Genomic DNA, 22491 nt, shown 5'->3' on the forward strand with positions numbered 1-22491 from the left:
GAATTAAGTGTTTCATTCGTAGAAGCTGCTGGTTTAATGAGAGCATGAAATGCAACGGTGATGGTTTACAAAAATCAATGTTATTGCAAATGTTTTCATTCCTTCAAAATTATTTCTCAGTTTTTAGTTTGGCTGATGCTAACACACAGATTTCTGAATAACAATGTTTAAATGCCACATTGATTGGAGTACACTGCAACGAGGGAAGTGACTTTTAGTTGAGATTTCAAACCAAAGCCCTATATGTCTGTTCAGGTGGATGTAATAGATGTTGCACCATTCAAAACCAATATTTATTCCTCAAACACACCATCATTTTTCTCATTTGGTGTTTGCGGATGCTTGCTGAGTACAAGTAGTTGCCAATGTTTGCACACAGTAGAACAGTGACTGCATTTGAAAAGAAATCCATTGGCTGAGAAGCACACTCAGATCTGAAAGCAGTGGTTATAAGGGCATTTTTTTCTTCTTTCTCTCCTATCTCAGATCCTGCTGTGCTACACTCTGACCCTTGCTGAGTAGGTGGTTGGATAAACAGGGCTCCCAACCAAGGAGAAACTGGCTATAGGGTTTTATACAATGCAGCTTCGGGTGACTCTTCAACTAACTTGTTCTTTTTACCTATGATATAGGACATGGAGTCTTTAATCTGCCCTAAAATAACATAAGGGAAAGTGTTAATATGCCTCCTGGGAATCACATGGGTGCACCCACTGTTATTGAGTTGGATTAAACCCTCCGTAAGCAGCACTATGATTAACTATTTTAACATGCTTTTTCACTTCTCTGCTGTAATGAGCAGAGAGCCAAAGCCAGTAATGGACAATTATAAATTTCACTCCAAGCTTGACAGCAACACACACCTGAAATTGCCAATTGTTTTTCAGTAGGAAGAGCACTTTTAAAGGTAATTAAATATATTATGTAAGCAGATTCTCTCTGCTTTCTTGTTTCAGTTGTGGGCTGATTAGGTTGAAGAATCTGCAGGTGATGTGCCAAGACTCCTGCTACCAAAATTCTGCTACATTTGGCAGTGTAGTCTTCAGACATCCAGTCCACCAACAGAGACATGTTTTCTGCTTAAATCCAGCCACAATGCCACCAACCTCCCAAACCTCCCCCATCCCAACTACCACCCATCATTAATCCCATTCCACAGCTAAATGTCTCAGCACTGTCCTGGCTTCTCTTTTCAGAATCTTCTAGCTATGATACTAAGGCAGTGGAGGTGAAATACTGAATTGAGAAAGAATATTTCCCTTCATTGGTTTTGGGCTGTAAACATTATACAAGACTACAAGCTCAGCAAATAAATATGGATATACTACATTATATATGTTATTTTCAGCAACCAGTTATTGTTAGATATATAATGGAGGAGTTATGCATATCATTATATTATTTCCTATTGTCAACTCAGTTGAAAAACTTTGTAATAATTTCTTAAGTCATAACATTCATAATGATTTCACCTGCGATATAACATAGAATAGTACAGCACAGGAACGGGCCCTTTAGCCGTAGATGTTGTGCTGAACATGACACCAAATGAAACTAATCCCTTCTGCCTCCCCTTTGTCCACACCCCTTCGTCCCTTACATTTTCATATGTTATGTAAAAGTCCCTTAAATGCCCCTAACCCATATGCCTCCAGACCATCCCAGCAGTGCTTTCCAGATTTTTATCACTCACTGCGTAAAAAAAAATGACCCTCATGCCTCTTTTGAACTCCCCCCCCCACCCACGCACTACCTTAAATGTATGTCCCCTAGTATTAGATATTTCAATTCTGGGAAAACAATTCTGACCATCAAACCTATCTATGCATCTTATAATAACATAGAATTCTGGCAAGTCTCCCCTCATCTTCCACCACTCAAGAGAAAACAGCCTGGGTTTTTCTAGCCTCTCTTTATAGCTCATGCCCTCAAGTCCAGGCAGCATCCTGGTAAACCTCTTCTGCACTCTCTCCAAAGCATCCATATCCTTCCTGTAATGTGGTGAGCAGAACTGAATACAATACTCTAAGTGTGGCCTAACCAAAGTCTTATTAAGTTGCAACATGATATCCTGACTCTTGTACTCAATTCCCTGACCAGTAAAGGCAAGCATGCCATATACCTTCTTTACCACCCTGTCTATTGGCGTGACCACTTTCAGGAAGCCCAAGATTCCTCTATTCATCAAAGCTGTTTAAGATCCTGCCATTAACTGTATACTTTTACTTAACATTTGATCTTCCAAAGTGCAGTACCTCACACTTAGCCGGATTAAACTCCATCTGCCGTATCTGCAACTGATCTATATCCAACAATTCCCTTTCCCAACCTTCTACACAATCCATGACTCCACCAATCTTAGTATCATCTACAAACTTACTAGCCCACTCATCTAAATTTTGTTCTGAGCCATTTATATTTATCACAAACAGAAGAGTCCCAGTACAGATACCTGCGGAACACCACTAGTCTCCGAACTCCAGCCTGTAAAATACCCTTTCGCCACTGCTCTCTGCCTTCCATGGGCAAGCCAATTCTGAATCCACACGGCCAAGTCACCATGGATCCCAGGCGTCTTACTGTTCATGTTGATCCCACCATGAGGGACCACACTAAAATCCATGTAGACAACATCCACTGCTGTACCTTAATCAATCATCTTCATCACTGCCTCAAAAAATTCAATTTAGTTTGTAAGACGTGAGCTTCCCTGCACAAAGTCATGCTGACTGTCCCTAATTAGGCCATGCTTTTTCCAAATGTGCATAAATCCTATCCCTAAGAATTCTTTCCAATAGCTTCCCAACTACCAATGTGAGACTCACTGGTTTATAGTTTTCTGCTTTATCCCTATTTCCCTTCTTGAACAGAGGAACAACTTTAGTTACACACCAGTACTGTAGGACCTCTCCAGTGGCTAGCGATACAAAGATATTGGTCAAGGCCCCAGCAATTTTCCCTCTTGCCTCTCTCAAAAACCTGGGGTAGATACCATCGGGCCCTGGGAACTTGTCCACCTTAATGCTCTTCAAGAAACCCAACACCACGAGTTTCTTGATCTCAAAATGCCCTCGCATATTAGCATGCTTCACACAAATCTCACTGTCCTCCATCTCCTTCTCCTGGGTGAATACCAAAGCAAAGTACTCATTTGGGTTCTCACCCAAATCCTCTGCCTCACAGCAGATGTTCCCTCCTTTATCCTTCAGTGATGTCATCATTAGTTTTTAAATCAAAATTGTGTCAACTGATGCAATGATAAATATTACAGAAAGTACAACATTAAATAAAACTTCATCTTTCATGTGCAAAATAAAACTAAGTGGAAATGTACATAAAAGTGAAAGGCATTACAGACCTGTAACTGCATGCAATTGTGGCAAATGTTCAGAAAAAAAATCAAATTACAAACAAGTGACTTTGAAAAGATTTAATGAGAAGGCAGTTTGTCATATTCTGCAGACAAAATATAGAAACCCTTTTCTCTTCCAAAGTTTAGAATTGATTTTGTAAGAATTTGACAATGTGCAATAGTTTACATTTCCAAAATTCACAGGAACATCTCCAGAAATTGTGACAGACTTGCTGTGTAACATTGACTTTTTTTAAAAAAAGGATGCACTGCAAAGATGCATGTGCAACTTAAATGAAAGTAAGCTTTGCAAATAGCAGAATGCTTTTTCAATAGCTTTTAAAAACACTAGTCTGCAGCTGAAAATAACAATACATCTGTATCAAATTCTATTATTTTTGTTTAATTGTTTTTTACCATTATGTCTTTATGGGTGGTAGTTCCATCCTTTGAGAGCATTGCATTTCTGCTCAGTAATAAAATGTATTTTATGTTTAATATCTAAATGTATGTTTAATGCATTTCCTCTCTCCAACCATAATTCATATCGGGTTTTTCCTTGTACATACTATAAGAAACTAGCCTTGGGAATACTCTAAGCTACAAAAAGCCTCTATTAGAGTTTTGGGCACAGGAGAGAAGCAGAGATCTCTTCATATTCATCAACTACAGATTCATAGCACTTTCTGTTTGTGTTGCCATTTCCTAGTGGAACAGTGATATTTTATTTGGCTGGTTCACGATTTGTGTGCAATTGGGAGCATTTTTCTTATTGGAATGGAACTGAGGAAAGAATTTTTGTGTTTATTTTTCTGTGTTCTCTATTTGAAAGACTGGATGTCAAAACCACATTAGTTATTTATGATTGTACAACAGAAATAATTCATGGCACACATGGGCACATATCAACAATATGTTCCCTCCCTTTCCTTACTGTAAACTGTTTGATCGTTGCCTGATAGGTTTTAACATTTTGTCTTTGCAAAATACATTGTTTAAAAATCAAGTTTCTGGCTACAACATACAAGCTGCTTTTTCTCAAGTAGAAACATACTTTTTGTAATATATCTGTACCTTGACAAGAGCTCTTTGATCAGCAGTTGCTGAAGAAAAATGTGTGTGAATTCTATTTAATTTGAAACTCTGCATTTTCTGGCCAACTTGTTTCTGATTCTTAATTTGATGACTGTTAATGACATATTTCTTAAACTTTGATCATGGTCCTTTCATCTCTGAGATTATTACTTGTTATTCTAATGTAATGCCTATATCAATCACATTATACAGTTGTATATTGATCTTTTTCATTAATGTTTCACAAACTATTTACCTATCGTGTCCTGTTTCCACTGACTGAGAAATGTTAGTTATTTTTAAAAAAAGTTTATATTCTACCATATCTTTTGTTTATTGAATGACATCCAAAAGAATCTGTACTAGTAGTACAATTTGAAAAGGTGATTTGCTTAATAGGGAACGTTTTGTAAGTGTCATCAATGTCCAGTTGGTAAAGACATGCCTACATTTGCCACAGAATCAGGCAGGTTTGCAATTTGTTGTACACTTTTTGCTGAGTTGTCTGATCTGAACTTGAATATCGAAATTGCCATCAGTTTGCAAATAGAAAGCATGGCAAGTAGCATAGGCTGGAGCTTAAATTTACAAGGAAACACTGATGGATTAAGTGAGTGGGTAAAACTGATGCAGATAGATTTTATGTAGTTGTTGGGTCATTCATTTTGGACTAAAGAATAGAATTGAAAAATTCTTTTAAATGTTGAGAAGCTGCAAATAGTATAAATCCCCAAAGAATTAAGGCCTCTTGCATACCAATCATCAATATGTTGCTGTCAAATATAAAAAATAATCAGAAATGATGATGCAGTGTCAGTTTTCATTCACAGAGGGCTATAATGTGAAGGGGAGTAAATGTGACCGCAACTATACAACTGAGTTACGTGTACAATTCTAGCCATCATGTTAAAGAGCATGCTATCTGTGTTTCAAAGGTTTAAATTATATCAAGATGTGACTTTGACCTAGCCTGTAATCCCCAAAATATAAAAGATTAAGACATGATTTGCTTGAGATTTTAAAGATTTAAAAGGGGTTTTTAAGGTATAGCATTATTAAAGTATTGCAGAAAAAGGTCAGTTTTACCCATTGTGAATTCACGGGCTCTCCAAATGCAATTCTTCTGCATTCTCCCTGCAACCCTGCACACTGTCCCTTTTGAAATAACAGTCTAACTCACTTTTGAATGCATCAATTGTTCCTGCCTCCACCACACCCTCAGGCAGTGCATTCCAGACTCTAACCACTTTCTGCATGAAAATCTTTTTCTCAAATTGCTTTGCAGATACATTTAATCTGTGACCTCTTATTCTCAACCCTTTCGTGACTGAGAAGTCTTTTTATATCCCCTATTTACTCTGTCCTGAACTCTTCGTGATTTTCAATAATTCTATCAAATCTCCTCTTAGCCGTCTCTTCTTGAAGGGAAACAGTCTTGATTTCTCCAACATGTCTTCATAATTTAAATCCCTGGAAGGTTTTACAATTGATAAAGATGGGTAAGGGGTTCCTGATTTACAAACGTTCAACTTACGAAAGCTCATACTGTGATATTAGACAAGGGTAATTTTAAAGATCCACATAAGAGCATTTCCTGTAATTAGGAATGGCTCCCTTATATTGACCTGTATCGTGTTCAGACTTGAATATAAATTGATCGCCAATTCACTGGAGGATGGAATCCATTCACAACCCAGCAATACTCCACTATCTATGCTTAAAGTTGAGAATGCACTGGGCCAGATGAAATACATCATAAATCTCTTCTGTATTCTCCAACTCTCCATTTTCTTCCCATCCTTCCTAAAGTGTAGTGCTCCAAAATGGATGCATTACTCTGTCTGAAACCAAACTAGCATTTTTAACAAATTAAACATAACCACCTTGCTTTTGTATTTTATGCCCCATTAACAAAGCCTAAGTCACTGCTTGCTTTACTAACCATTCACATAAAATTCCCTTACATTTTAATGGCTTATGCACAAATGTACACAAGATCCTTATTTTTACCTCCTCTATTTTACATCATATTTCCATGTGCTTTCTTACAAATTGAATTACTTCACATTTTCCTGCATTGAGGTTCTTCTGCCAGATGGCCATCCATTCCACCAATTTGTCTATGTCCTGTCTTCTTCTAAGTTTAAAATGCTTATAAGTTTTGTATTGTTCAGAAATTTGAAGTTATGTCCTTTCATGGCTTCCTTTTTAAAAAATTAACTGCCAGTATCATTTTGTGCTTCCTCTTTGTTTCTTTAATTTATTTTTTCACCTCCCATTTGAACCTTTGATATTCAGCCTATTTCTTCATTGTAATTTCCCCAAATTACCTGTCAAAGCTCACTTTTCTTGTTCATTTCTATCTCTGTCTATTTTGTCATCTGGGAAACTTTGGATTTGTTTACACTACCTTTCCATTTGAGAGGATTTCAGACCATCTCCTTGTCAGTATCCCGTTGTTCAGCTACTGTTCCCTCTGCCATACATTGGCTTCAGTTTAATCAGCCCTAATCTATTCTAACCCCAACCCTCCCCCCCCCCCCCAATCACCTTGGAGTTGGCTTTCTTCCAGCTTATTTTCTTATTCTGCATTGCTTGATGTCATTTTGCATAATCACTCTAAATCTTATGATATGACCACTCTATCCTGAATTATCTCCTGACACCTGATCGACTTGTTCCACTCATTCCCAAGAACCAGGTCAAGCAGCATCTACCTTTTTTTTTTGGACTGACATATACTGCTGCAGAAAGTCTTTCTGAAGCACTCCAGGAACTCTTGCCTTTCTCTGCCCTTACAACTCCTACCTCAGTCTATAGATGGCTAATTAAAGTTCCCATTACGACTACTGCATAATTATTGCACTTCTCTGTAATTTCTTTGCAAATTTGTTCATTTACATGCTATTATTTTGTTGCTATTTGACTACACCAAGCAATGTAATTGTATCCATTAGGTCTAGTCAAATAGCTTCTATCCTTTGGCCCTCTGAGTCACATCACTTTCTCCAGCATTGCATTGCTCTTCTTAATCAATATTGTCAACTCTCCTTGTTTACCTAATTTCCTATCTTTCCTCAAAATGCTGTATCCAGGACTATTCAATACCTCTTTGACCCAGGTTTTTTGTTGCTGTCACCAAATCACATTTCCACATGACAATCTCTACCTCAACTCGTGAATCTCATTTACACACTCCATGCATTCAGTACAAGCAGGGTAACCCTGGTTTAGATTTTACTTTCTGCTTTACTGTGACCCCACCTATTCATTTAGATACCACAATGATAGAGAATGATTTGTCTCTCTGTACTCAGTGTATAAAAATATTTGTTTGATATTAACTTTTAAGTTTTTAACTCCTTCCAATTTAAATCACCCAGCAGGAAATCTGGCCTGACTCTGTTCTCCTGCAAACTATCTAGCCCGCATCCAATATTGCAAAAATCTAATGTGCCCACTCCCCTGATATTTTTTACAGCCATTTACTCATCTACTTTATCATTCTAATACCATGGTTACTTGTTGCTCAATTGGGGAGCAATCTGAAGATTACTACTTTGGCGGTGTTACTTACTAATTGCCTACCTACTCCCTGATGTCTGAATGTAGCACCAAGTCCCTCTTTCTGCTAATGTCATCAAAGCCAATATGCACTATCACTATTGATTGATGTGCATCTCATGCCTCACCTAGGGCCCTTTGCAGCTACTCAGTGACATTCTTGAGCCAAACAAGGAAGGCCGTACACCATCCTGGATTTATGTCTGCAGGAATACGCTTCTATCACTGTAACTGGTGAATTACCCATCACACTGCTCTTGCAGTATTCCATGTACCCATTTGGAGAGCTAATCCATTCATGATGCCACACCCTTCTAGCTGCAATCAACAATGAACCATCACTCTTATCAAATTACCAGTTGGACTACATTGGTACTCATGAGACTGCTACATTTCTTGCCTGTTCTTTTTAGATTTCCTGATAGTCACTCATTCTCCATCTCTCTCTAAGCTCTTAAGCTGCAGGGTGGTCACATTTATGAACATGCTATCCATGAAGTTCTCAACTTCATGGATGCATTACAGTAATGCCAACTACTGTGGAAGTTTTTTGAAACCCAGAGCTTGCTGCAACTGATCATGCTTCTCACAGAAATGGTTATCCAAAACATGGAACGTATCCTTGAGTTTCTGTATAGACAGGATGCACTCATTCAAAATTGAAGCAGGTCTACCATTGGTCTGTGAATCAATAATCCTATTGCTCAAATTACTTTACACATTAATTAAAGTTTACCAACATTAATAAACCCAACTACTATGAATAAACCTTACTAATATTTAATGCATCTCACCAGTAATAATAAACTTAGAAGTAAAAATACAAGAATAGGGATTAACTGTTATTCACACTAAAAGACAAGATGAATAGTAAATAATCACCAGGAAATCACCCCTGTGGATCCCTGTTACACTACATTTTGATATATATTTCTAAATGTGAACTCTGAACCTGCAGGTTACAGAAGCAACTAGACCTGTATTCTTGCCTTGAACTCTCATTTTGTTCTCTCCTGCTTGACCCCGAACATTCTATAAAAGAAGAAATTATTAAAGCATATGGAGCCATGGAAGGTGAATGGTATTAGCACATAGGCTAGCCTGATCCCAATGAGACTTTAGTGACTAACTGTATTCCAAGTGCGAGAACAGGTAAAAATTATTCAGTACTTCTGCTCCTCTTTGGACTCTGTTTAGGGAAATCATATGTGTAGATGTTAGTGAGGCCAGAAGTCAGGTTGCGCCTGTATAGTAAAATTGTTTACCGACATGGAGAGCAACTACTAAGGTGATGGAATACTTTCTAGTTCAGTGCAGCATGAATCTGTGTCTTCAGGCATGGATGAAAAACATTGGAAGAAAAATAATTTAAGACCCCATCATTTTATGTAATCTAGTGGTAATTTTAGATTTCAACACTTTCAGAAAAAGTTAGAGATCTAGGATAACTTCAGCAAAAAGTATGTCTGCACACCTTTTGTGTCACCTTTTATATAAATTTTAACTGATTTTACAATCTGCCATCTTCTGCAATTTGTGCCCATTTACCCCTGTTCTCCCTGGTCCTGCACCCCCTGTAGAATCACACTGTTTACCTTATACTGCTTTGACTCGTTCTTCATTCAAAAAACTATTTAATGTTGCTTTGCATGAAATTTCATCTATCACATGCCCACCCATTCCACCAGCCTGTGATTGATCCTGTTGGAATATGTGACCTCCTTTGTGTTCTGTTGTTGTTCATTGTCATTTCCACAGATTATCTTTCTTGTAAATTGCATCCAAGAACGCTAGGAGGAATGCCAAACCTCCTCCAGCATCCAACCAATGGGTTTTCAGCTCTCAAAGTACTTTCCTTCTGATTTTATTTCTCGTCCGATATGACAATGTCAAGGCCATGATTTGCTTTCACTTTGGTGACACACAGCCCATGTACATATGTGAACTTTAGCCTTACACTGATCATATGGTTGAGACTCTTTGAAATTGGGTAGGTGAACATGCCTGAACAATGTACACACATGCTCTGTCATTTTTCACAATGACTACTAGAATTGTAATCTTCAATCTGATTTTTCTTTTTGATGCTCTTAATCCTCAACTTTCAGGTGACCATATTCACCATATGTTTTATCTTGCAAACCAGTAGATGAAATTTAGAACAGTGCCAGCTTTCACAGGCATACACTTACTAACTCAACAGACACTGCTTTAATTTGTTTTTTTTAATATGGGTTTAACTGAAACACCAGTTTAAATGCACCACCTGCATATTTTTATCATCTGCAAATATTGGAATGGAGCCAAATGCACCCAAATCTAAGTTTTTGGACCCTGACAGAATATCAATTCATAAAGCAGCCAATCAATCCTATGCTCTGTCTTCTTTAGCCAACTTCATATCCATGCTGCCACTGTCCCTTTTTTATCCTTTAAGCTTGCTGACATGCCTATTAAGTGGCAATTTATGAAAACAATTTTGGAAGACTATAAACACCATATCAACTCTCCCAGTTACCTCACAAAGACGTAGAGGCATAGAATCAGACAGCATGGAAACCGACCCTTTGGTCCAACCAGTGCATTGCTGAACACAATCCCAATTTAAACTTGTCCCACCTGCCAGCTGCTGACCCATATCCCTCCAAGTCTTTCCTATTCATGTATATGTCCAATCATTAAACTCAATCGTTAGTTAACCACAACTTGCCTTAAAAAAAACAATGCTGGCTTTCATAATGGCATCCTCACCCAAATGACAGAAGTTTTTCCCAAAACTTTTACAGTGAAAGAATTTTACTGCTCATTTTTTTAAAATGCTGGCAGGGAATTGATACCAGTATGTTCAACATTTGTATGGTAACAGGACACTGACCTTTTTAGTTTATATCATGAAAGAAAATTGTTTTGTATGTTTGCCCAGTGGAAAAGTTGTGATATTTTTAAAATTCTGGGACATTTTAATGTCAGTAGAAATGTGTCAGTTCATTAAAATATTTTCAATATTATTTGGGAAACTCATTTATTTACTAAATTTGAATCCCAATATAAGAGGCATAACTAATATATTTGTGTGGTTTCCAGATCGAGAAAAGCATGATACTATTCCTGCAGCAATCTTCAATGTGTTGAAGTCAGAACAAGAAGATAAAGATGCACTGCAATTCAATGATCCAATGTGGCCGGCACAATGGGAACTGGTATGTACTTTATCACCAGATTATTAATTTCTTCTTGAGTTAACCCTTGAAATAAAATATAGTAATCAGTTGGTAGGATGTGACAAGTGGGGTCTCATGGATCCATGCGGTACCCTCGAAGATTTACAATTTACATCAATGATTTAGATAAGTCCAGTAAAGGTATAGTACCTAAATCTGCAAAAAAACACAAGCATTAGTAGGCAAGCGTGTTCTGAAGATGAGATAAGGAAGTTGCAGATCGATATAGGTAAGTTGAGTGAGTGAGCAAAAATCTCAGATGCAGTATTATTTGAAGTTGTTCTCTTGGGAAGAATGTAAAAGCAAAGTTTTACTTTAATACAAAATGACTGCAGATCTCTGAGGTGCAGAGTAATCCAGGTATTGTAGTGCATGAGTGAGAAAGTTCACATACAGGTGTAACATTTTATCAAAAAGATTAATGGAACGCTATCCTTTGTTCCAAGAAGATGTAAACATAAAAGTAAGGATGCTATGTTATAGTTATACAGGGTATTGGTAAGAATATATCTTGAATACGGTGTGCAATTTGGTCTTCTTATTTAAGGAAAGATAAAAATGTATGAGGAGGGCACTTGTGGCACGGTGAGTAGTGTCCCTGCCTCTGGACCAGAAGGTCCAGGTTCAAATCCAACCTGTTCTAGAGGTGTGCCATACCATGTCTGAACAGGTTGATTAATGCAATGGAGATAGTTCAGAGGAGGTTTACTAGATTGATACCTGGAATGAGTAAGTTAAAGTGGAGGTGGAAAGGATATTCCCTGAGTTCAGAAGTAGGGTGCAATCATTTTCAAATTATGATTAAGATGAGGGTAATTTTTTTTTGGAAAGTTCTGTGACAGAAGATAATGGAAATAAGGTCACTGAATATTTATAAGATGGAGTGTCCTGTTACCATCTAAAAATACTTGATAGGAATGGAAATTACAGGTTGTCAGGGATATGGAAGTGTTTGCAGCTTAAGCAGATCAGCCATGGCTATATTGAATGGCAGAGCAGGCTTAGAGGGCTGAATTATCTACTTCTGTTCCTGGTTCATATGGTTGTGCATTCATATATTCCTGAGTATAGCAGAATGCCCACGTGTACAGATACAGATAAAAAGGGATTGGCCGTATGTACAAAAGTGCTGGGCACATACAGATGTGCATGGACGTGATCTCAAGCGTTTAAATTCAGGATGGATGCATTTGGAAAATCAAACTGTATTATGAAAGCAAATAAGGATAAGATTAATTTTTCTACAATCTTTTACATGTTCTACTTAAGTATCTATCCTTACACAGCAGGTATAATCAATTGTAAGATAAAGCAATACTTAAGCAATGAAAGTCCATAGATAAAGGAGCAGATCAGCTGTGGTCTGACCAGTGCCATGTATAGTTTTAGCAAGAACTCCCCATTTTTTTCACTCCATTTACTTTGAAATGGAAGCCAACATTCATTTGCTTTCTCCATTATCCACTGAACTTGGATTCTTGCTTTTTGTGACTCATGCTGATCACTTGCATACTAACATTTTGTGATTTGTGCACTAGGACACCTAGATTTCTCTGAATTTCAGAGCTCTGCAATCTCTTCTCATTTAGAAAATTTAAAAAAAAATTTCGCCAAAATGAACGATTCCACACTTTCCTTCTTTGTACTGCACGTTTGCTGTTTCTTTGCCTGCTCACTTAACCTATCTTTATCACTTTCTAAGATCCTTATGTTCTCTTCACCAGCATAAATCATGACGGTTCTATTTATAAACCAATATTGCTGAGACCTGAAAGTAGTTTTAATTCATGTACCAATATATCTTATGACAGATAAAAGCAAATTTATTAAGAAGCTGGAAATCCGAAATAGAAACAGAAAGTGCTGGAGAAGTTCAATAATCTAGCAGTGTCTGTGAAGGGAGAAATAGTGTTAATGTTTCAAGTCCGGTATGATCATGTAATGATTCATGCTTGCTGATATCTGGTATAACCCAGTTATAAGCCAGTATATACACATTATAAGTGTTTCCTGGTGTCAGGTATGAAGTGGGTTAGATTGTGTAGTGAAGATGTTAATGGCAGTAATGACCGAGGTAGAACATTATTAATCATAATAGGAGATGCTTACAGTAGCAGCGAGAGAGTGAGCGTGAGATTTGGAGAGAAGATCGTGGCATTTACACCAGCAGAATGGAGAAGAACACTGACTTTCTTCCTACAGTGTTGGCTACTTTTCTATGGGTGTCTTAACCAAAGTGGCACCTCAGAACATGGTCTGGTACACAGGCCTCCACTACAGTCCTGGAAGAGGAGGCATTCTCATGCTGGCATCATCCTGTCCAACAGGACCTCCAACACCCTGCCCACAATGCAGAGTGTCAATTTCCACCTGTCTGTTAAGTCCAGAGCAAATGTCAGCAAAGGTGAAGGACAGCTATAGACTTAGAGTACTTGTCTGGGTGCAGAATAGATTTTTAAAGATGGAATGGTCCCACAGGATGCTTATGAATTCTGGGATACTTGCTGAGTAGTGAATTGTTATGGCACCTGATAAGATGGGGGCAGAAATCATGAGGGATGCTATTGGTACATCGTAGATAATTTATGAGGTATGTTAGCAAGATAAGGCAAGAGGACTCACTAGGCCTCGAAGTGACAAACCCCTAAATCTTTAGTCAAAAAAATTAGGTTCATTCTGAGATTTCTGACCAACTTTTGGTTTAAAAAGAAGTTCTCACATGACAAAAGTTAATCTAACACATTAACTAATCTGAATGATGAAGAAGTTGTAATTCAGTAATGCAGATTATTTTACCATCATCCAGATTATTTCATCCTTTTGAACATTGTGCCTGCACTGATCATTAAGTATTTTTTAAAAATCTGAATTCAAAACCACCTATAGGGGGCATTAATACATTTTTATATTTTAAATGAAAGGTGTAGGTTTCTTTGTCCTAACCTTCAATGTTCACCTTCATCTGTTCTTCACCTGACCGCCATTACAAATGCAGCTTAATTTTTATTCAGGCTAGGAAAGAATGCCTGGTATATGCCACTGCATACCACTGCTTCATTATTCTTCAATTCCAATTGAATCTTGAAGTTAGAACAGGTTTAGCAATGATAACGAAGGCAAATGGAATGGAATGGAATATGCTATGTTCATACAGGGCATGAGTGAGATCACATCTGGAGTACTCTAAAAAATGTCTGGTCTTCTTATTCAAGAAAGGACATAACTGTATGAAAAGCAGTTCAGAGGGGGTTCACTTGACTGACCCCTGGGAGGGTGGGTTAGCATATGAGGAAAGGTTGATCAGATTTGGACCTAAATGCATTGGAATTTCAAAGAATAATTTTTGGGTGATGTTACCGAAGCATACAATATCCTGAGGGACTTGACAGGCTGGAAAATGAAAGGATGTTATGGTAGATACTACAACTAGGGACCACAGTTTTTTTTAAAAAAAGGAGTCTCACATTTGAGGTGAATATGAGAATTTTTTGTCTTAGCAGATCAAGAATCAGTGGAACTTTCTTCCCCACAGACTGTTGGAGGCAGAATCAGTGAATGTTTCAAAGGCAGAGATAACTTCTTGACACAACAAGGGAGTTATAGGGCACTGGGGCATGTGGAACTGTGGAGTCGAGGGTGAAATTCAATTAGACGTCATAAGTTGAATCAAAAACAGAAATTGTTGGAAAAACTCAGCAGGTCACATTATCAGAGTTAATGTGTCAGGTCCAGTGACTCTTCCTCAGAACTGAGGAGTTCTGAGGAAGGGTCACCAGACCCAAAACATGAGCTGATTTTTCTTCATAGATGCTGTCAGAACTGCTGAACTTTTCCAGCAACTTCTGTTTTTGTTTCTGATTTACAGCATCTGCAGTACTTTCGGTCATAAATCAAATGGTGGAGCAGATTCATGGGACTGGCTGGCTTACTACGACTAATCTGTATATTCACATATCCCATTGTCACAGTTGAGCACCGTGGAAGAGTCTGGTTCCAATGAGGCAGACAGCTTCAGACAGTTTGGGGGCTATCTTTTCCAGTGTGACTAACTCCATGATATCACTTATAGACTTAGCCACAGACAATGTTTCAGTTTCTATTGCAGTATAGATAAAAATAAAGTAACTGTAGCCCCAGCACTCTTCCCAATAGCACTCTACTATTTACAAGTTGCCATCCTCAAACTTCCATACTGAAAATCATCAGATGTGATTTGCCTAACATGAAGTCTTTCTGACATAGCTTGATTAGGTTATGTATGCCGTTTCATCCATTACAGTAGATGCTAACAGTTTCCCAATGACGATGTAATCACTTTTTAAGTCTTTCAGAAAAATTCAAAAAGTTGACGAAAAAATCATAAATGTATTCTAAAGTGACTTCCAAGACTTCTTTGAAGTTTGTTCCAATTTAAAATTGAAGTCCACTTCCTATGGAAGAACGTTCTGTTGTCGATCATATAGTATTTCTTTAAATATTTGCATTTATTTGTCTTTCATCAAATCTTATAGTGTAGTTTCCAAATCCACCATAGTCAACCTGCTCCTCATAGTTGCATGAACTATGTTGCATTCAAACCCAATACATAATTCCATTGTATTGTGGTCACTATTTCCCTATGGCTCATTTGCAGCCAGCATGTTAAAAGTCCTTTCTCATTATACAACATTAACTCCAAAATAGCCCAGTCCTTAGATGGCTCCTCAATAAATTGCATCAGATTCCCATCTCATATACACTCCAGGAATTCATCGTCCACAGTACTAGGCTGGGTTAATTCTCTATCTCCTGCCTGTTCCCCATATTTCTGCATGCAATTCTAATGCAAATAATTATCAGCGCCCTTTTGAATTCTTCAGTTGTACTTGCATGTACCACATTTCCAAACAGTATAAATAACCTTACCTGAACAACTCACTGTGTGAAAAAGTTTTTTTACTTCACGTCATGCTTGATTTTTTTGCACGTCACTTAAAAATTATGCACACTCATTTTTTTTATTTTACAAACAGGAACAGCTTCTCTCTGTCCATTTTTAGCCATAATTTTGTAATCCTTTATCAAATCTCCTCTCAACCTTTTTCCCTCCAAGGAGAACAGTCCCAACTTCTTCGGTCTATTCTCATAACTCAAGTTTCTCATTCTTGGAACCATTCTTGTAGATCATTTCTGCAATCCCTCTAGTGTATTCACATTTTTCCTATAATGTAGCACACACAAATGTACACAGTACTCCAGCTGAGGTCTAATGAATATGTGTACAATTTCCACATAATGTTCCTACTCTTGGATTCCATGCCCCTATTATTAAAGCTGAGAACAGTGTGTTTTAATTGCTCTCACCACCTGGATGTAGGTTTGCTTGCTGAGCTGCAAGGTTCATTTCCAGATGTTTATTCACCCTACTAGCTGACATCTTCAGTGGGCCTCCAGGTGAAGCACTGTTGATAATTCTTGCTTTCTATTTATATGTTTGGGTTTCTTTGGGTTGGTGATGTCTTTTCCTGTGGTGACATCATTTCTTGTGGTGATGAAATTTCCTGTTCTCTTTCTCAGGAGGTGGTAGATGGAGTCTAACTTGATGTGTTTGTTGATAGAGTTCCAGTTGGAATGCCATGCTTCTAGCAATTCTTGTGCGAGTCTCTGTTTGGCTTGTCCTAGGATGGATGTATTGTCTCAGTCGAAGTGGTGTCGTTCCTCATCTGTATGTAAGGATACTAATGAGAGAGGGTCATTTTTTTTGTGGCTAAGTGATGTTCATGTATCCTGGTGACTAGTTTTCTGCCTGTTTGTCCAATGTAGTGTTTGTTACAGTCCTTGCACAATATTTTGTAAATAACATTAGTTTTGCTTATTGTCTGTTTAGGGTCTTTCAAGTTCATTAACTGCTGTTTTAGTGTGTTTATGGGCTACCATGAAGCCAAGGGGTCTGAGTAATCTGGCAGTCATTTCCAAGATGTCTTTGATGTAGGGGAGAGTGGCTAGGGTTTCTGGACGCATTTTGTCTGCTTGTCTGGGTTTGTTGCTGAGAAATCTGCACCAATGAACACTTCTTGAGTGTTGTTGGAGCTGCACTCATCCAGGAAACTGATTAACATTCAATCATACTCCTGACTTAGGCCTTATACATAGTAGACAGGTTTTGGGAGTTAGCTGTCTCTTTGCTGTGTCTCAGTTGCACCCAAACTAGTTCTATATTTTGATTTGTCAACCTAAGAGCCTCTCTTACTAATGAGATACTCTTGTCTCTTATTGAGCAAGTTAACCTCATCTCCTTTTCCTTTTGGCTATCATTCCAAATACTAAATTACAATCTACACACTGCAAGCTCAAAGTACAGCCATTGTCTCCAACTGTAACTAGCTTGTGGCTTTCATCTCAGTAAAATAGTATAGCCTTCTTTGCGATCAAACTGCTGAGGTTTGCTGTCTGACAGAGTGCAGAACAGGTCACCTGACCTTATTTGAAGGTACAGTTCGGAGAAAGTGAGGACTGCAGATGCTGGAGACCAGAGTTCAAAAATGTAGTGCTGGAAAAACACAGCAGGCCAGGCAGCATCTGAGGAGCAGGAGAAGGGCTTATGCCGAAACGTCGATTCTCCTGCTCCTCGGATGCTGCCTGGCCTGCTGTGCTTTTCCAGCACCACATTTTTCAACCCTTGCAGCTACAGTTGCAAAGTTTAAGTGACCTTATAAACTTCTCAATCGTAACTTGCTCCAAGTACATAAATTGACATAATGTATGAATAGGCACAGAAAACAAACAAGAAATCTGATGTAATGCATCTTTTATATTTGGAGGCTTAGAGTACAAGGGGTTAGAAATCGTGCTCCCACTGCACAAAGTCCTGACTGACCACACCTGGTATTCTGAGAAGAATTCTGGGCTATACATGATATATTGGCCTTGAGGGAATGAAGAGTGGGTGTAGCAAAGATATCTCTGAACTCCAAGGTTAGCTTACAAGGAGAGATTACACGCACTGGAGATTTTGAATGTTGAGGAGCATTTTATTGAGGTTTTCAAAGTTTTAGTGGGAATACATAAGTGTGGGTGCGAACAGACCATTGCTACCATTGGTTTAAATATTGGGAATGAAATTAGGAAACACTTCTATGTGCAAAAAGATAGTAAGAGTATGGAGCTCTCTGTGAATAGCAATTGATGTAAGATCAAATGTAACTTTTAAATAGGTGAAAGAGTTAGATAATGTAAACCTACCAAGGTATAAGGAACAATGGCAGGCAGATGGGACTAAATCACTGATCACCCATGATCTTGTTGAATAGCAGAAAACCTTTGAGACCTGGCTGCATTTGTAAAATAAAATTGGTTAAAGAAAAAAAGCCTGGAGATGCTGGAAACCAGATAGGCAGGCAGGAGGCTGAAAGAACTCAGCAAGCCCAGCAGCTTCAGGGGGTGGAGAAGTTGACATTTTGGATGTAACAAGTCTTCAGGATTGGGGGTGGGTGTGGGGGGAGCTGCAGATGAAGGGGGAGGCGGGGGCAGGGTGGTGAAGTGGGGATAGGTGAAGGCAGGTAGAGAGTACAACCTGGTTGGTCAATGGGAGGAATGAATCCAGTTGGTGGCAGGGAGCAGTGGAAGGGAGGGGGAGGGGCTGAGAAGGGAGTCGGGGATGGGGAGGGAGGTTATTTGAAATTGAAGAACTCGATGTTGAGTCATCCGGGCTGTAGGTTGCCCAGGTGGAAGATAAAGTGTTGTTCCTCCAGTAGTCACTGTGTTTTGTTTTGGCAATGGAGGAGGCCAAAGATATCATGTTGGAAAGAGAGTGGTTGGGGGGAATTGAAATGGGCAGTGACTGGGAGATCCAGTCAGCCCGTGCAGACCCGGCTGAGATGCTCGGTGAACCATTCCCGAAATAAAGAAGACCACACCAGGAGCACCTAATTCAGTAAACCAGGTTGGAAGAGAGGCAGATGAACCTCTGTCTCACCTGGAAGGACTGTTTGGGGCCCTAGATAGAGGTGAGGGGGGTGGAGTTCCAGCAGGTTTTACATTTTTTCTGGTACTTTCCCCTGTAACCAGAAAAGATGCAAAACCTGCCCATACACAATCACCCTCACCTCCATCCAGGGCCCCAAACAGTCCTTCCAGGTGAGATAGAGGTTCACCTGCTCCTCTTCCAACCGAGTTTACTGCATCAGATGCTTCCAATGTGGTCTTCTCTACATCGTGGAGACCAAACGTAAACTCAGGGAATGGCTCCTCTCTTCCTTCCACTGCTCACTGGATTCATTCCTCCCATTGAGCAACCAGGTCGTACCCTCCACCTGTCTTCACCTAGCCCCACTTCGCTACCCTGTCTCCGCCTTCCTCCCTATCCTGCCCCCCGCCTCACCCACACCCAGTCCTGAAGAAAGGTTACATCTGAAATGTCAACTTCTGCACTTCCTGATGCTGCCTGGCTTGCAGTGTTCTTCTAGCATCCTGCCTGTCTACATCATAAAATAAAATAGCTTACTTTTTCCTGTGTTCTGGAGGTACAGCTGTCATATTATCACTGAGGCACATTTGTGAAATGGCAAACTCAATCTTACAAGCTTAATAATCCATTTTATAAAATATAGTCTCAATGTTTTGATACTCTGAGGATCATAGAAACTGAAAGCACAGTAATCTGTAAGCCTGCAGCTCATTCCACTTCTTGAAAAGATCTACTGAAGGCTTGGTTACTTCAGTTGACTAGATAGCTAGAGTATGATGTCAGCAGCACAGATTAATCACATTTTGGTTAAATGTGGCCCCTGAGACATGCCTCCCGATTGGTCAACACTTTCATGTTGCTCCTCAAGCCACACAGCGTCAATTAACATTGGATCATAGGAACAGGAGTGGAGCATTCATCCATTCGAGCATGTTCCACCATTCAGTGAGATCATGGCTGCTCTGTGGTCCAACTCCATATACATGCCTGTGACCCCATATCCCATAACAAAAATTTCTCTCTGCTGAATAAAAATTTATCTATCTTGGATTTTAAACTCTCAAATAATCCACTACTGTTTATGGAAGAGTGCTCCAAACATCCATTATTCATTGTGCATAGAAGTGCTTCCTAACATCTCTCCTGAACATTTTGGCTAGAATTCTCAGACTATGCCCCCTAGTTTGAGAATCCCCAACCAGTGGAAATAATTTATCTACTCTCTTTTCCTGGTAATCTGAAGAAGACTTTGATCAAATCATTCCTTAACCTTCTCAAGAAATTCTAGAGAAAGCAGGCCTAATTTGTATAAACTTTCCTCATAACATGACCCGTGAGGTCCAGATATCATTCTTGTAAACCCACATTGAACTCCCTCCAAGCCATTATGTCCTTCCTAAGGTGTGGTGCCCACGTCTTCTCATAGTACTCCGAGTGGGGTCTAACTAGGGGGGTATTATTTAACTCCAGCAATATTTCTACATCCTTATATTGCAGTCCTCTAAATATAAAGGCCTGCTTTATATCTAGTATGCTGTAGCTTTCTTGATTATTTTCTGCATCCATCTATGACATTTTATGGATGTATGCACCTGAACACTTCAGTCTTTTTGGCATTCACTGTATTTAACTTCATGCCTTCTAGACATTACCCTGATCTATTATTTTCCGATTCAAAATGGATAATTTCACACTTGCTGACATTGGACTCCATCTACCACAATTTTGCCTATTCACATAGTCCATCAATATTCCTTTCTAATTTTATGCTATAATCTGCACTGTCTACAATGCTACTTATGTCTCTCTCTAAAGGAGAGAGGTGCCTATGTTTAATTGTGGACTATGGTTAATTATCTGAACAGTTAAATTCAAATTGGCAAGATGTTTTGAGATTGCATTTCAAGTAATAGCAGCAACATTCAAAGCTTGTCATCACAATGTATTTTATTATAGAAAACTTCCTATAGATGTATCATATTTCCTCAAAGTGTCAAATTTACTTTCAACAAGAAACATCCAGTGATGAGCAACATTACAGGGGAATGGTTGACTATATATTAAAAGTCTTGTGTGTAGTACCTACTTCCTTTTTAAGTGTCACATTTAAATTATGCAGCACTTTGTGTGTCACACTTTGTTGATAACATCATTACTGTAAGTCAGTGTATCCTGCAATTCATTGTAAACAATACTACAGGCAATCTGCTAATTATTATAAAAAATAACATGCATGGGAGAAAATTTACAGATCTTTTGCAAATTTAGAGGCATAACTGTGCATAAGCTAACATCTCCCCAAACCTAAGCCATTAATACACAAGTTCATTATCACTATAATAGATTATCTACAGTCATCTCCACTACCCTCTGCCAATTAAATCATTTTTATCACATGGGAGTTCCCCTCATTATGTCCGTTTCTTCAAATCTCACCAACAGCAATATTGCAGCAGTATCATTCACTATTCCACCTTCTCTAGGTAAATACTTCTTTCAAATGTTTAGTTATTTTATTGTCCATCATTCAGAAAATTATGTTAAAAATGGTCAGGATTTTGTTTGATACGTAATTGATTACAGCTGCAGTCAGTTCCAAATGTTAACACTGCATAGTTGCTCAGTGACATTTTGGGCAACAACACAAAATATGATACATCAATTCTATAATTCAGATCCTTTAAGACTCACATAACACATGCATATTCAAAATACCAATGTCTAAGTATTTATCAAGCACCTGGTCAAAATTAAGCAAAATTATACTGTATATGTTTTTGAAATTAATAAACAGTGGATAAACCTGGGAGCAAGATAATTACATTTTAATTACTGCATCATTAATCAATAGTGGTTCTTGATTATTTTAGTGCAACAATATATAATCATTTTGTTTTAATTATCATTAGCATTTTGTTGAAAAAGTACCAACATGTTCTCAAATCCGCAAAGATCTTACTTCCTTCTTAATAATAATCTTGCTTTGGTGACTCCAATTAATCCACTTTATTTCATTTACATACAAAAAAAGAGCTCCTGTAAGACCAAGTTAAACACAGCAATGAGGAAATTAGATTGAATTGGAAAGCTACAGACAAAAAAAAAATGCTTGGCAGAAGCCAAGTTCAATTCCTGCTGGGGGCAAGTAGGTTCTACTAATACTAAACAGATACTTCCAGTCAACACAGTGCATCTGGAATGTCCTTGGAGAGACTCGATTTTTTTGTTTGCTACCATTTGTCATCTCCTGTTCCCAGGGATCAACAATTTTCAGCATACAGATCAATATTCTGTTAGCTCAAACCTAATCTAAAGAGAGTTTCCCTGTGTTTCAC

At 38.4% G+C, this 22491-nt stretch overlaps 1 protein-coding gene across 1 annotated transcript in view; it reads left to right on the top strand.

Moving 5' to 3' along the window:
- Positions 1-22491, top strand: part of LOC122550661 (PC3-like endoprotease variant B) — an 889929-nt gene that overhangs the window by 380805 nt on the left and 486633 nt on the right. The window contains exon 5 of the mRNA XM_043691743.2: positions 11075-11190. Within this exon, the coding sequence (XP_043547678.1) occupies positions 11075-11190 (116 nt within the window). The remainder of the gene's footprint in view (positions 1-11074; positions 11191-22491) is intronic.

Source organism: Chiloscyllium plagiosum, unplaced genomic scaffold (genome assembly GCF_037043375.1).
Source record: "Chiloscyllium plagiosum isolate Xiang-an unplaced genomic scaffold, Cpla_swu_hap1 HiC_scaffold_6, whole genome shotgun sequence".
Taxonomy (NCBI): Eukaryota; Metazoa; Chordata; class Chondrichthyes; order Orectolobiformes; family Hemiscylliidae; genus Chiloscyllium; species Chiloscyllium plagiosum.